This window comes from Stegastes partitus, unplaced genomic scaffold, assembly GCF_000690725.1.
Source record: "Stegastes partitus isolate 25-593 unplaced genomic scaffold, Stegastes_partitus-1.0.2 Scaffold594, whole genome shotgun sequence".
Taxonomy (NCBI): Eukaryota; Metazoa; Chordata; class Actinopteri; family Pomacentridae; genus Stegastes; species Stegastes partitus.
Window position 1 is genome coordinate 69,719 of NW_007578325.1, and position 13,177 is coordinate 82,895.

The following is a 13,177-nucleotide window of genomic DNA, read 5'->3' on the forward strand; positions in this document are numbered from 1 at the left end:
GACTGATTCTGAATTTCAGTTATTACCAGTTTGCTGCAGCATATTTTAATACCGTCATGGTGGTTTGCATACATACATAGAAAATAAGTCATATGTCCAATATCATTATTTTATGATCTATTAATCAGGGTTGAGACGACAGTTAGTTAGTACCTGAGTAGTAAACTATTTTCCTTCCAGCAGACCAGCTGATTATGATTCTCCCCACAGTTCAGGGACAAATCATCACCAAAAATATCCTGTCTGATAACTGTTAAAGCATTTTTATGGCATCAACGTTCATTTTACGGAGACAATTTGATATTTCCATTTCCATTGGGGTTGATCTGCAATGTCCCCTGACAAGAACAATGATTGCTTTTATTGCCAAGAATCAGGAAACCTTCAAGATTTCTTAGTTTCAGTTTCCAGAAAGACCCAACAGCAGTCAGCAATCCCATCACTCGAGGGGTTTGAATACATGTCTTGCAGGATATTCAGCTGTACATGTACATTATTTCTGTGTAGTTCACTTGTTACTGCCGTATTTTCTACTTGTAGTTCTTTAGTTTTGTTGCTTAAATAAAGTCAATTTGACAGTTCAGTGTTTAGATCTGAACTTAATTTACTGTCAAAGTATCGACAAGTCCATTAAACATTCTAAATCCTGCTATCAATGTCGGTCATTGGAGAGTATCTGCACACCAGAACCAAGAGAAAGAAAGATTCCTCCTTTGTCCTACTGTTCATGTACAGGACTTAGATCTGACGCCAATAAAGCTTATCTGACTGGGTAAAATGCTGGTTCAGCATAAAGCAGCCGTGTGAGTAACAACACATATCAGTAAACGAACACATCGTGTCAACCACAGATGGGAATTTAAGTAGCTGACAGACTAAATACTTCAAATATATAAACTGGGGTTTTACCTGAGTGACTCTCACCGGCTTGAAGTTGAATACTGTGACTAAGCCTAGCTGTACTAACACAGTCTGACTACATGTACTAGTCGAGTGAATAACGGTTTTATTTTTATGGCACTTTTCTAAACACAGTTACAAATGCTCGCTTTGAGAGACGCCCCAATAAAGATATCAAAAAGTGAAATGTAAGAGATATAATGCTATAACAACACATACATACGATAGGAAGGAAAAATAAAAAATATCGATTCATAATTGCAGAAATCTTTTAGTGTCATTTCAGTTCATTCGAGTATGAAAGTTTGTAAGACCAGGGTGCTCGACAAAAGTGCGTTACGACAAGGACACATCAGGCACAGGGGTGAGAGACATGAGCTACAAAGACAACGACTGTCATGCAGAGCTTCTGTATTGTGTTTGTACTTTTTGAGAAATGTAGTGACTTCTTCAGTCCAGGTATGAAACCTGCAGAAAGCCGCACAGCAGAGAAAAACTGTGCGGCAACCGTGAGTGCTTACTGTGTGCAGGGAAATCCTTTTGGACACTAGTGTAGTGGTTTTGCATGTTTTTGCACATGAATTAAATAAAGAAAATCAAACCTAGAAAACGTGACAATCCCGATCTTGCAAATTTGGTTTGCTGCATTAAAAACCTCTTTAATATTAGATCGCCCTTAAAAGCCATGATTCTGCTGATGGTTTGTTTACATGAGTAACTTTTTTTTTTTTTTTTTTAGCATTAAAGCTAAACTATGATTAGCTGAGACACAGATTGAATTTTTTCTGCAACACTGACTTAATTTACAGTGACCAGAAAAAAATCATATCCCTGTACAATCCATTAAGAAAATAAAACCAAAATGTGTCTGTAGCACCAAGTATTGAAAACTTTCAAATATGGCGTGTGCAGATTTGTACTCATTTTTTATGTTTTGACTTTATTCGTCACTTGCACCACTCTCTTAAGGCTACTTGTGTTTTGGACATTTAACCTTTGAGAAGATCGGCTCCTTTAGTTAAAGGCTTTTGTAATGATCATACTCACATCCCGAAAAACCGCCAGTGCTGAATGTTTGTCTCCCCCTGCTGGCAGTAAGAACAATTACACAAACACAGCCAGCAAGTGCTTGAGATGTATGCCTCGCTATTGACAGCTTTGTTTGTTCAACTGTAAGGTCTCGTATGGTGAAAATCTGTTTGTGGTTTGAGGTTGTTATAAACCTGGAGGTATAAAATGAAACTGTTTGGATATTCTACCACAACTAGTTTGATTTCCATATTTAGTAGCCAGTAAGAATTTGGTGCTATCGAACACCTAAAACCAAAAGTCGTCCAGCTCAAGCTCTGACAGCTTGATTTTCAGAGCAAAACAGCCCAAAAACTAGGGGTTATACAGTCCTGGTAAAATGACCCATCTATGCAGTATTTGGAGCTGATAACCAAATTGTGGTTATCATGACACTTTGATTAATGTGCTGACAAGAGCACAATATAGAACCCTTAAAAGTCCTATTTAAAAACTTTCTTTTAAATTGAGATCCTTATTTTCGTGATCATTATTTTCTTTAGCACATTGCAGTATATTGATTAGTGTTACTGTTTAAAAAAAACAAAACAAAAAACATCACATAACCTGATCATTTATGATAATTTGGCATTAAGGCAGCTCAAGTTACAGTATGCTTGCAACACATTTTGGTTTCCTATTCTTTCTCAGACAATAAGACACAAATCAGAATCTGAAGTGATTCTTAATGCTACATGCCCCTGCAAACATGCAAAACCACTGGTGCGATCATTGGAAAGACAGAAGGAAAGCTTTGCTGCAGCTCTATCGCTACACTGGCTGGTGGTGTTTACTGATGTGTCTGTTTCTGTCCCCGGTCTGGGTAAATGTCTGTCCACAGTGGGGGCAGGAGTACGGTCTCTCCCCTGTGTGTATCCTCATGTGAACGTTCAGCTTGTCTTTGCTAATGAAGCGTTTGTTGCAGCACGTGCACGCGTACGGTTTATCTCCTGTGTGATAACGCTGGTGCATTTTCAGCTCCGTCATTCGGCCGTAAGTCCTGCCGCACTCAGGACACTCGTAGCTGGGCCGCACCTCCATGTGCTGTCTGCTGTGCAGGCGCAGCCCGCTGGATGACCTGAAGCTCTTGCTGCACTGTGAACACTGGAAGGGTTTCTCTCCGGTGTGGATGTGGATGTGCAGTTTCAGGCTGGCGGCAGAGGGGAAGCCGTTGCCGCAGATGGAGCAGAGGTGAGGCCTCTCCCCCGTGTGGATGGTCAGGTGCTTCTCCAGCTTGTTCTTGTTCAGGAAAGTCCTGCCGCACACCGGACAGGTCAGCGGCGGCTCGCCCTCGTGTGAGCTCATGTGTTCCGTCAGCTCCACCAACGTGCAGAACGCATAATCACAGCGGGTGCACGAGTAGGGCCTCTGCTTTTTGAATTTTCTGTGTTTGAGGCAATGTTGCTCTAACTCTTCCTTCTCCTCAAAGGTTTCAATACAGCAGGTGCACTGGTAGGGTCTTTCTTCAGTATGCGTCCGCAGGTGATACTTCAAAGCTGTTAACTGTAGAAAGACGCTGTCGCAGTGTGGACATCTGGATTCCCGTCTGTCGTGGACCATTATGTGCCTCTTATAGTGTGAGAGTTTGAGAAAGCGTTTTTGGCACAACGAGCAGTAATATTGTTCATTTTGGTGACCTTGCTCATGCTTCTTCAGTGCATACTCAACCTTAAACTTCTTCCCACAGGTGCTGCAGGCATAAGACTTCTGATGAACCCCCATGTGTGCCTCCAGCTCTTCGGGACTACTGAAAGTTTCATTACATTTTGGACAAGTCCCATTGTTTTCTTTGACATGAATCTCCAGATGTTTGTTGAGGTCCTCCGGAAAGGCAAATGTCTTCTGACAGTCGGGGCACGTGTAACACTCACCATTTGTTGCTTTTCGATGGGTGACTATGTGCCTTTTCAAATGATACAGTCGGCCAAATACTTTGCCGCAGTCGCCGCAGATGAGGTTACGAGGGCTGGACTGGACCTTCTTATGTAACTTAAGATGGCTCGCGAGTGCAGCCTTCTCTTTAAACTGTTTATCGCATGCAAGACACGTCAGGCCTTCGATTGCATGTGTCTTCTTGTGCGCTTTCAGTTCCAGCCAGCTGCCAAAACTTTTCCCACATTTAGAGCAGATATACTGGCCAAAGCCGTGCTGGTTCCTCACATGTCGGGTCATGTGGTAGGACTGGCTGAAGGTCATCGCGCAAACTGGGCAGCTGAAGGGTTTCTCTTTTGTGTGCGTCCTCATGTGTCTGGCGAGTTTGTTTGGTCCCCTGAAGCGCTTGCCAACACAGATAGGACAAAAATGGCCTTTTGCTTTAGCCTTAGAGGCGACTTTTTCTTTCTGTCTCCCTCCTTCTTGAGATTTAGCTTCATCAGGGCTCTTGCCTTCCGTCACAACACTGACTTCAAATTCTTTTTCCTGAGAATCACCGTCACCAGCAGCTGCGTCGTCCTCGGCTACGTCTTCACTTTTCACGTCATTTCCATCGGTTTGCTCAGAACTTTGTGTCTCCGTTTGGCCGGGCTGGTTTTTGCTGTGCGACATGACATGAGAAGAAAACACATCACTGTTCGTGAATTTCTCGTTACAATCCGGACATGACAAAACTTGCGACTTGTGCGTCCTCTTGTGACTTTGCAACTCTGCATTGCTCCCTAAACTTTTCCCACAGGTGCTGCAGACGTGTTGGCCGGCGCCGTGCTGGTTCCTCAGGTGTCGGGTCATGTGGTACGACTGGCTGAAGGTCGTGCCACAGATCGGGCAGGTGAACGGTTTCTCCTTTGTGTGCGTCCTCATGTGCCTGGCCAGCTTGTGTGCGTCTCTGAAGCGTCTGTCCGTACAGATGGAACAGTAGGGGCCTTTATGTTGAGCTGAAGAAACAACTTCTCCATCATCCTCATCGTCGTCGTCATCATCATCATCTGCAAGATCTTTAGCTTTGTCGCAGCTTTCCTCTTTTATCCTCAGTGGTGATGATGAGGCTGCATTATCACCATCATCCTCTTTATCAACGGCCACTTTAGTCCCACCAGTACTCTTCGATTTCTCTTCATCACTGTCACTATAATATAGCTTATCAGTTCTGTAGCAGTAGTTATCTTTGTGTCGAGGCAACTTCATTGGAGTTTTAGTCAAACGCTGGTTTGTTTTCGTCCTTTTCTCCCCGCGCCGAGGTCTTCCTCTTTTGGCCTTTCTTTGAACAGGGGGATCTAAATCATCTCCAATGTCAACACTGACCTCGTGAATATCAAACAACTGAGAATCGTTTAAAGTGGATTCCACCTCTTTACCGATAACCAAAGCTGTGGCCAAGGTCAAAGTCTCCCTCCCCATCAGCAGCCTTTCCCTGAGTTGCGGGTAATTTGTTTCCGCGATGAGATGATCCAGGATAAGTTCGCCCTGCAACTTCCCGTAGTTGCAAGGCCTCAGCAGTTCTTCTAATGCTGAGACAAACTGATCCACAGTCTCTCCAGGCATCTGAACCCTTTGGTGGAATTTAAGGCGGTGCATCTGAGTGGCATGATCAGAGCCGAAGTACACCGTCAGCGCTGAGACGGCTGCTGCGTACGTGGTTTCATTCGGGATCAGTATCGTGAAAATACGCTGCCCCTCTGGGCCAAGGCAGTTCTGTAAGAGCATGCACTTACTGGAGTCGACCAGCTCCTTTTCACCGAGCGCCTCCAAGTAGTGCTCAAAAGCTTTAAGCCATTTGGGCCAAAGCATGGTCGGCTCACCGGGGACAGGCAAGAAAGCTGGAGGTGGGGACATGATTATGAGCAGAGGTTCTGGGAATGGGTCCAACGAGGTCTCCTGTTTCGTCACCTCCTCCTCTAGCTCTACCGTCACTTCGCCCATTGTTAGTTCAATAGTGTGTGTTGTGATCACGGAGGCGGGTTTTATTTCTTCTTTAAGTCAAGTAAGAGTCACTGAATTAAGAAGTTGCCCTCTTTGCTCTGTTTTCAGGCTGCCGATGAGTCATGCCACCCAGGTCCAGGCAGGAGAACTGCGAAATAAACAAAGAAAAAGTTAACTTCAGGCTCAGTGTTGATATATGCAGCTTCATTCTGTTGCACTAAAACATACACTATAGATGCCCTCGGCTAAAAATAATACAGTCTAACAACACAGTCTCTCCATATTTGTGGAAACTGAGTATTGACTGTAATGTCTGATTATTTTTTAAGGTTAGATTATAGTGTTGTTGAATCATATTATGGAATTCTGATAAATGCGAAGGAGGTTACGCTTTAGTCGGCGTTTATCTGTTTGTTGGTTTGTTTGTTTGTCAGCAAGATAACTCGAAAAGTTATGAACAGATTTTCACGACATTTTCAGGAAACGTTGATAATGGCACAATGAACAGATGATTACATTTTGCTGATGGTCTGGTCTACCATCTGGTTATTTTCTCATGAAACAGTAAATGCTGTGAAGTGTCGCAGTCGCGCAGAATGCTGTTGTTACGTCATTTGTCCACTAGATGGAGCTCTGACTCCAATCAGTCCTTCAGTCCTCACCGCTGTCTTCTCAGTAGTTCAGGAGGAAGCTACAGCCAGGCGGCATCACAGGAGTGGGCTGAGCAGAGCTACTGACAGATACGTTCATAACGATGCTGTGACATTAACAATGACTCAGAATGTCTCCTGTTTCACTTTAACTCTCTTTTCCATGTTTCATGACGACTGACGCGTGCTTCGTTGCGTCGCTCATGCTTTTCATTTACGTTGCTAAAGTTGTGCTAACCTAGCTTAAGTTACTCCCTGTCTGTTTATGTTAGCAACAACATGGCTGTAGTTATGCAAACCTAGCATAGCATTAGCTAACAGCTCAAAGTCAGTAACTGCAGAAATAACTTAAGTGTACAAAATATTAGAGAGTACAGAACGAGCGTTCATCACTCCGTCAACTTGTTATTAATGATATTAAAGTTAATTCAAATGCTAAAGCTATGTTTTGATTTTAGATAAAATGAATGCAGGACTTTAACATTGACTGGAAATCACAATATGGCGGAGGTCTGCGCTCTCAGCAGGCTTTTGTAGTTACTAAAGTCATCTCTTCAAATAGAGTTTTTTGGTCAAACAACAGCCAAAAAAAGGTTCTTTAGTCAGTTCTCTATTACAAAAGACAGAGAAGCAAACTTCACAGAAGAGAGGCTGCTTGGAATTATTTGCTTAAAAAGTTATTGGGAACTGTGACGAAGGTACGAATACTGGGACCATGAAAACATCCATCCATTATCTATACACCGCTTAATCCTCACTAGGGTCACGGGGGGCTGGAGTCTATCCCAGCTGACTCAGGGTGAAGGCAGGGGACACCCTGGACAGGTCACCAGTCTATCACAGGGCTACACTTAGAGACAGACAACCAAGCACACTCACATTCACACCTACGGACAATTTAGAATCACCAATTAACCTCAACATGTTTTTGGACTGTGTGGGAGGAAGCCGGAGAACCCAGAGAGAACCCACGCTGCACAGGGAGAACAAGTAAACTCCACGCAGCAAGATTCCGGTGGGACTGGGACGCGAACCGGCGACCTTCTTGCTGCGAGGCAACAGTGCTACCAACTGCGCCACCCTGTAGCCCACCATGAAAACAGTGAGACTTAAATAAATCTGGACATTAATGCCAAATCTGTCAAAGCCATTAATGCTACAGTGCACGAGAATCATACAAAATGTACGTGGAGCTTTTACAGTTACTCAAGAGATAAACAGTAACTGAACATTGTAGTTTAAGCTCCATGATGATAATGTGAATTTTCTTTAATTCACTAAAAAAGTGACTTCACCACCAGTTCTGGGCCCAACTGCACCCAGTGGCCGATCAGGTCATTGATTTCACATCAGTTTGCAATTTGAAACAATGAAATTAGCATATCATGACGTCGAGAAATTATATCGGAAATCAAATTGAAAGGGGGAAAAAAAACAACACAACACAATAGATTATCTGCCATGGGGATATGTGACATTTTTCTGATGAACTGTTTTTGTTGTTGGCAGGACAACGTCCAGCCCACAGCACGATCTGAGTGGATACACACACAAGCTAAAAAAAAAAAAAAAAGTAAAGGCAAGTCATTGTTGGAGATTGTATTCTGACACCAAGATTTTCACAAGCTTTGAAATGTTAGATTTTTGTGCACAGTTAGGTTTGTGGGATCATAACCAGTGGACTGTGTTGCTGAGTCTATGTTCGCGTTGGCCTTTCAAGATTCAAGATGATTTAAAACTCTACGTGACCTGTTGAGTCATTTTCATCTCAACTAATTTACAGCTCAGATGAACATTTTATTCTTTAACTCTGCTATTAAAGGCAACAGTGAATGGAAAATAATAAGGCACTGAGAAGATAAGCAGGTCCCTTTTTGTCGCTTATTAGATCAATAAAATGTTTTGATTTCAAACTGGTGAATGAATTTATTGTCTCCTCTGTGGATCGTAAATAAACCTGTCTGGTGAGTTTGAACATGTGATGATTCTGAATGCATGTTATGATGAATGTGAATGTGTCTGATGGTTTTGAACGTGTCTCCTGATGGTCGTCCCTGAGCCACTACAAACTGGGTCCAGCTGTTCGTCTCCTGGACTCTGTGTCGGTCTGGGGACGTCCTCCCTTCTCCACAGAGTCCTGTGGACAGTGGCAGGGTACAAGAGACACGGCTACGGAGGACAAGGACTGAGGTGAAGCAACAACCGAGGAGGAGCAGACGGACACTCACCAAACCAAACTGGGTCACAAGTCACGACATGCGGAGGCACCGAGCGGAGAACCAGCAGCTGCAGCTCCGAGCCGCGGACAGCTTCAGCCGGCAGCCCGCTGGTCCGTCACTAAATACTGCCGCTGCGATGTTCACACAAAACGCCCTCGCTGAAAAGCAAAGCATGAAGTGAAAAATATATCCGCCATGCTGACAGTCCTTCTTCCGGACACCGCAGCAGCTCCCGGGCTCCGTGTCAGCGGCCCACAGCGGCCCCTGGCGGCCGGGAGCCGCAGCACAGGGAGCCGCGGAGAGTAGCAGGAGCTGCTGGGTCACCAAGAACATCCACCCATCCATCATCTATACACCACTTAATCCTCACTAAGGTTGTGGGGGGCTGGAGTCTATCCCAGCCGACTCAGGGTGAAGGCAGGGGACACCCTGGACAGGTCACCAGTCTATCACAGGGCTACACTTAGAGACAGACAACCAAGCACACTCACATTCACACCTACGACAATCTAGAATCACCAATTAACCTCAACATGTTTTTGGACTGTGTGGGAGGAAGCTGGAGAACCTGGAGAGAACCCACACTGCACGGGGAGAACATGCAAACTCCACGCAGAAGGATCCTGGAGACACGAACTGGTGACCTTCTTGCTGCGATGCCACCAGGAACATCTGTTTGTGTACCAATGATAATAAACAACAACAATACAGGGAAAAAAACACTTTAGTTTTCGTGGGTCCCTTTACCTGGAGGACTACTTTTTGTCTAAGTTGCTACTTATCAGGTTAATTCCACCCAGAATGTGCAAACTGAGGAGTTATGGTCTTAAATGTACAAATAGTAGTTTCTAATAAAATATTTAAAACTAATAAAAATCCTGTTCTAAGATTATTGTACAAGGAAAGAACTTAGAGGGACTTCTGCAAAGTACGATTTAACCACAAAAAAAAAAAAGAAGTAATAATAATAACTTTAAACAACCACAGAAGCATGTAAGGACCATTTAAATAAACACAAAATATTAATTAAATGAGAGAGAGAAAAGAAAGAGCATCACAAAATAGGACACCAGACAAAACAGAAGTAAAACCTTCCAGATGCTCATATGAGTTTATTGAGTGGACAGAACATTCACATTAACCAACAAACACATGTCCTTACAGTTATCATTGTTGTGGTCTGATAGTACAAGTATTTTTTTTTTTTCATCTTTGATCTAGAGGTTTATTCCACCAAAATAGTAATTTCTAATTTAAAAGTTTAAATGTTCATACCACCCAAACTACTGCTTTCTGTCCACGTGCTGATAGTTTTTATGTTTTAAAGACAAACTGTACACAGGTCTTTTCCACCAGTGTCTGTGGGAGCAGCTCACTAAAAAAAACCACACAAGGCAGTTAGAGGCCCAGAGACGGCGCAAGAACATTAAGGTTCCTCATAGAACAAAGAACCAGGCGTATGGTTTCCTGGTCAGGAAGGACACACTGAACGAGAACACCACAGCAGATAGAAGGAGAATGTTTGTCAGCTTGGTAAAAACTCACGGAGGAGCTTTAAGAAACGTGAACCATTTAGAAAACCTGTACAGTGAAAATACAGGAGACGTCTTGTTGTTCTGAATGTATTATTTTATGGCTGCTTTTATGTTTTGGTTCGTGTGTGTTTTTCTTTTGTCATTTTTTATGCTGTATAATTTTGTGCTTTTGATTCTGGACTTCAGGAAATAGTTGTCACATGTGTTGCTGTGCATAACTTTCCTTGTAAGTTTTGTTATTTATTGTAAATTGATTGTGAAGAGTTTTTTGATTTCTTTGTACTTTTGAGAATAATATATGAAAAAAAGCAACAAATACAACTTTAAGTCCTGCACTGAAAATCTTACTTATGTAAAAGTGTTACCAGATAAATCAGATAAATGATCCTGTGACATATTTATTATTATATTGTATTATTAGTTTAAAAAAAAAACAACTTACAAAACTGCATCTTGAAGTTATCCTTCAAACCATGGAAAAAAAAAAATCCAGATTAGGAATGTAAAAGCACAAATTAAAATACTGTTTCTGAAGTGGTGTTTAACCTTTTTGTGTTTTAGTTTTTTATAGTCTGACATACAGTGGGTGTGAGCTTTTGCTTTCAGTGTCTGTGTGTGTAATATGTGTGTATTTGTGTGTAGCTGCCTTTCTGCAGCAATAACTGCAACTAAATGTCTCCAGTAACTGTTGATCAGTCCTGCTTTCATCTTGGAGGAAGTTCAACCCATTTCTTTGTCCAGAGCAGCTTCAGCTCTCCAGTGTCGGTGGATTCCCTCACTGCTCACTTCAGCTCCTCTCACAACATTTCTGTTGGATTATTTGCAGGACTTTGACTCTGAAGTTCCTAAACATTAACTTAGTTGTTCTTTGACCATCGTTTATTGGAACTACTTCTGTGCTGACGGTTGGTAATTTGCTGCATGACCACTTTTCTCTTTCGATTCAGCTCATGGACAGATGATATTTTCCTTTAGAATTCGTGGGTATAATTGTTACATAAATGACGGTCAGCTGTCCTGACCCAGATGCAGCAAAACAGGCCCAAACCATGATACTACCACCGCCACGTCTCACTGATGGGATCATGTTTTTATGCTGGAATACACAGTTTTCTTTTCTCTAAACATAACACTTCTCATTTCAACTAAAAAGTTCTGTTTTGGTCTCATCTGTCCACATTTTTCCAGAAGCTTTCTGATCTTTAACGAGCACACTGTTGATCTTCAGTGTTTTCCTGATGGTGAACTCATGAAGATCAGCATCAGTCACTGTGTGGGAGGTCTTCAGTGTCTTAGAAATGGCTCTGGGCTCCTTTGTGACTCGTCTACATTTGCAGATCTTGCTCCTGGAATAATCTTACTGGTTGAAAACTCCTGCAGAATAACGTTGGTCCTAAATTTCCACCATTTGCACACAGTTTGTCAGACTCTAGATTGGTGAAGTTGAAACTCTTTACAGATGGTTTGTAACCTTTTCCAGCCTGATGAGCATCAAAAGTTTTTTCTGAGGTCCTGAGAAATCTCCTCTGTTTGTGCCGTGATACACAAACATGTTGTGAAGCTCAGACTTTGACAGATCGCAGTTTTTAAACAAACAAAACTGGATGCCCACTCACATCTGACAGTCATCCCACTGACTGAAAACACTTGGCTCTAATTTTAGCTTTCAATTTAAATGCTAATGCTGGAGGTTCACATACGTTTGTTGCTCACAGATATTTAATGTTGGATCAGATTCCTTGATCAAAATATGATCAAGTATAATATTTTTTCATCTCATTTGTCTACCTTGGTTCTCTTTATCAACTTCTAGGAGTTTTATAGAAGTCTGATCTTTTTCTTTTTGGGTAATTAATGCAGAAATATAGAAAAGGATCACAAACTGTCAAGCACTACATTCATGTTTAAGCAGCAGTTAAATGTTGAAGTTGGTTGAAGTCAAATTAGTTTTAAATGATTTTTGTCAGGCTGCATCTACCATCACGAGTCCAAACCTCAAAAAGAATAACTAAATATTAAACAAAGCTGTAATTAGTGAGTATTTGACACTTTGTTTACCTGATAAATTACTTACTGATTATTAGAAATGGTTCATTTCCTGTAATATTCACTGTAATATCAATTATGTCCTCTCCCACAAACACTAGCAGTGTATCGCATCACGACATCAGTGTTTCAGAAGACTGCGTCTCATTGTCTGTGTAACTTGCCACGTTTTTTACTGGCTGGAACACCAGATTTTAATAAGGCAGAATGAAAATAATGAAATTTAATTAATATTATCTCATTTCATTCTATTTGTTTACTGTTGCACTGAAGATTTTCATTACTGTTAATGAGAGCTCGGCTAATTAGTGTGTCAGTTATCAAAGTAATTACCTGGATTTGGGGGTGAAACTAATTACATTAACACAACAAGAGGATTTGTGTTAAATGGAGTGTAATTTTTCATTTTCATGGGGAAGAATTCAGCAGTCAGTCTGTGACACGACTATTTTTTTATGCCATACAAACAGCACCAGCAATTATTGTTTCTACATTTGCATTCATGATTTAATCTGGCTTTAAATTGTTGGACTTTTCCTTTCTGTATGATGTATTTATGTGTCTTGTGGTTTTTCTAGCGATTTCCCTTCTTTGTTGCACAACCGATTGTTCCGTTTTAGAAAAATAAAGTTACTCTATAAAGGGTTGCTCTTATTACTGATGAATATTTGAAGCATATTTTTAAAAGCTTTAAGCATTTGGCTGGATGCAGGAAAATCAGAGACAAATATTTCAAATCCTGTAACTTTTGAAACAGACAATTTATCTGGTGGAGCAGTGCTGTGATTAAGCACAATTTTGATCTACAGCTGAAACCAGAAGTTTACATACACTGTATAAAAACTGGTATCACTTTTTTTTCCCTTACTATCTGACATCAAATGTGACTAAACCGTTCCTGTTT

General features: G+C 41.7%; 1 protein-coding gene across 1 annotated transcript; it reads right to left on the reverse strand.

The window, feature by feature from the left end:
- Window positions 1-983: 983 nt before the first annotated feature.
- LOC103362693 (zinc finger protein 585A-like) lies at window positions 984-8,910 on the reverse strand. Its single transcript, XM_008289126.1, has 2 exons — window positions 8,702-8,910; window positions 984-5,971 (listed from the first exon to the last, which is right to left on the reverse strand). The coding sequence occupies exon 2, from the start codon at window positions 5,821-5,823 to the stop codon at window positions 2,740-2,742; it is 3,084 nt and encodes a 1,027-aa protein (XP_008287348.1). The 5' UTR covers window positions 5,824-5,971; window positions 8,702-8,910; the 3' UTR covers window positions 984-2,739.
- Between the last annotated feature and the right edge of the window lie 4,267 nt (window positions 8,911-13,177).

Bases quoted from the DNA above. Each gene is read 5' to 3' on its own strand.
- LOC103362693 (XM_008289126.1), bottom strand. From the start codon at position 5,823: ATGGGCGAAGTGACGGTAGAGCTAGAGGAGGAGGTGACGAAACAGGAG.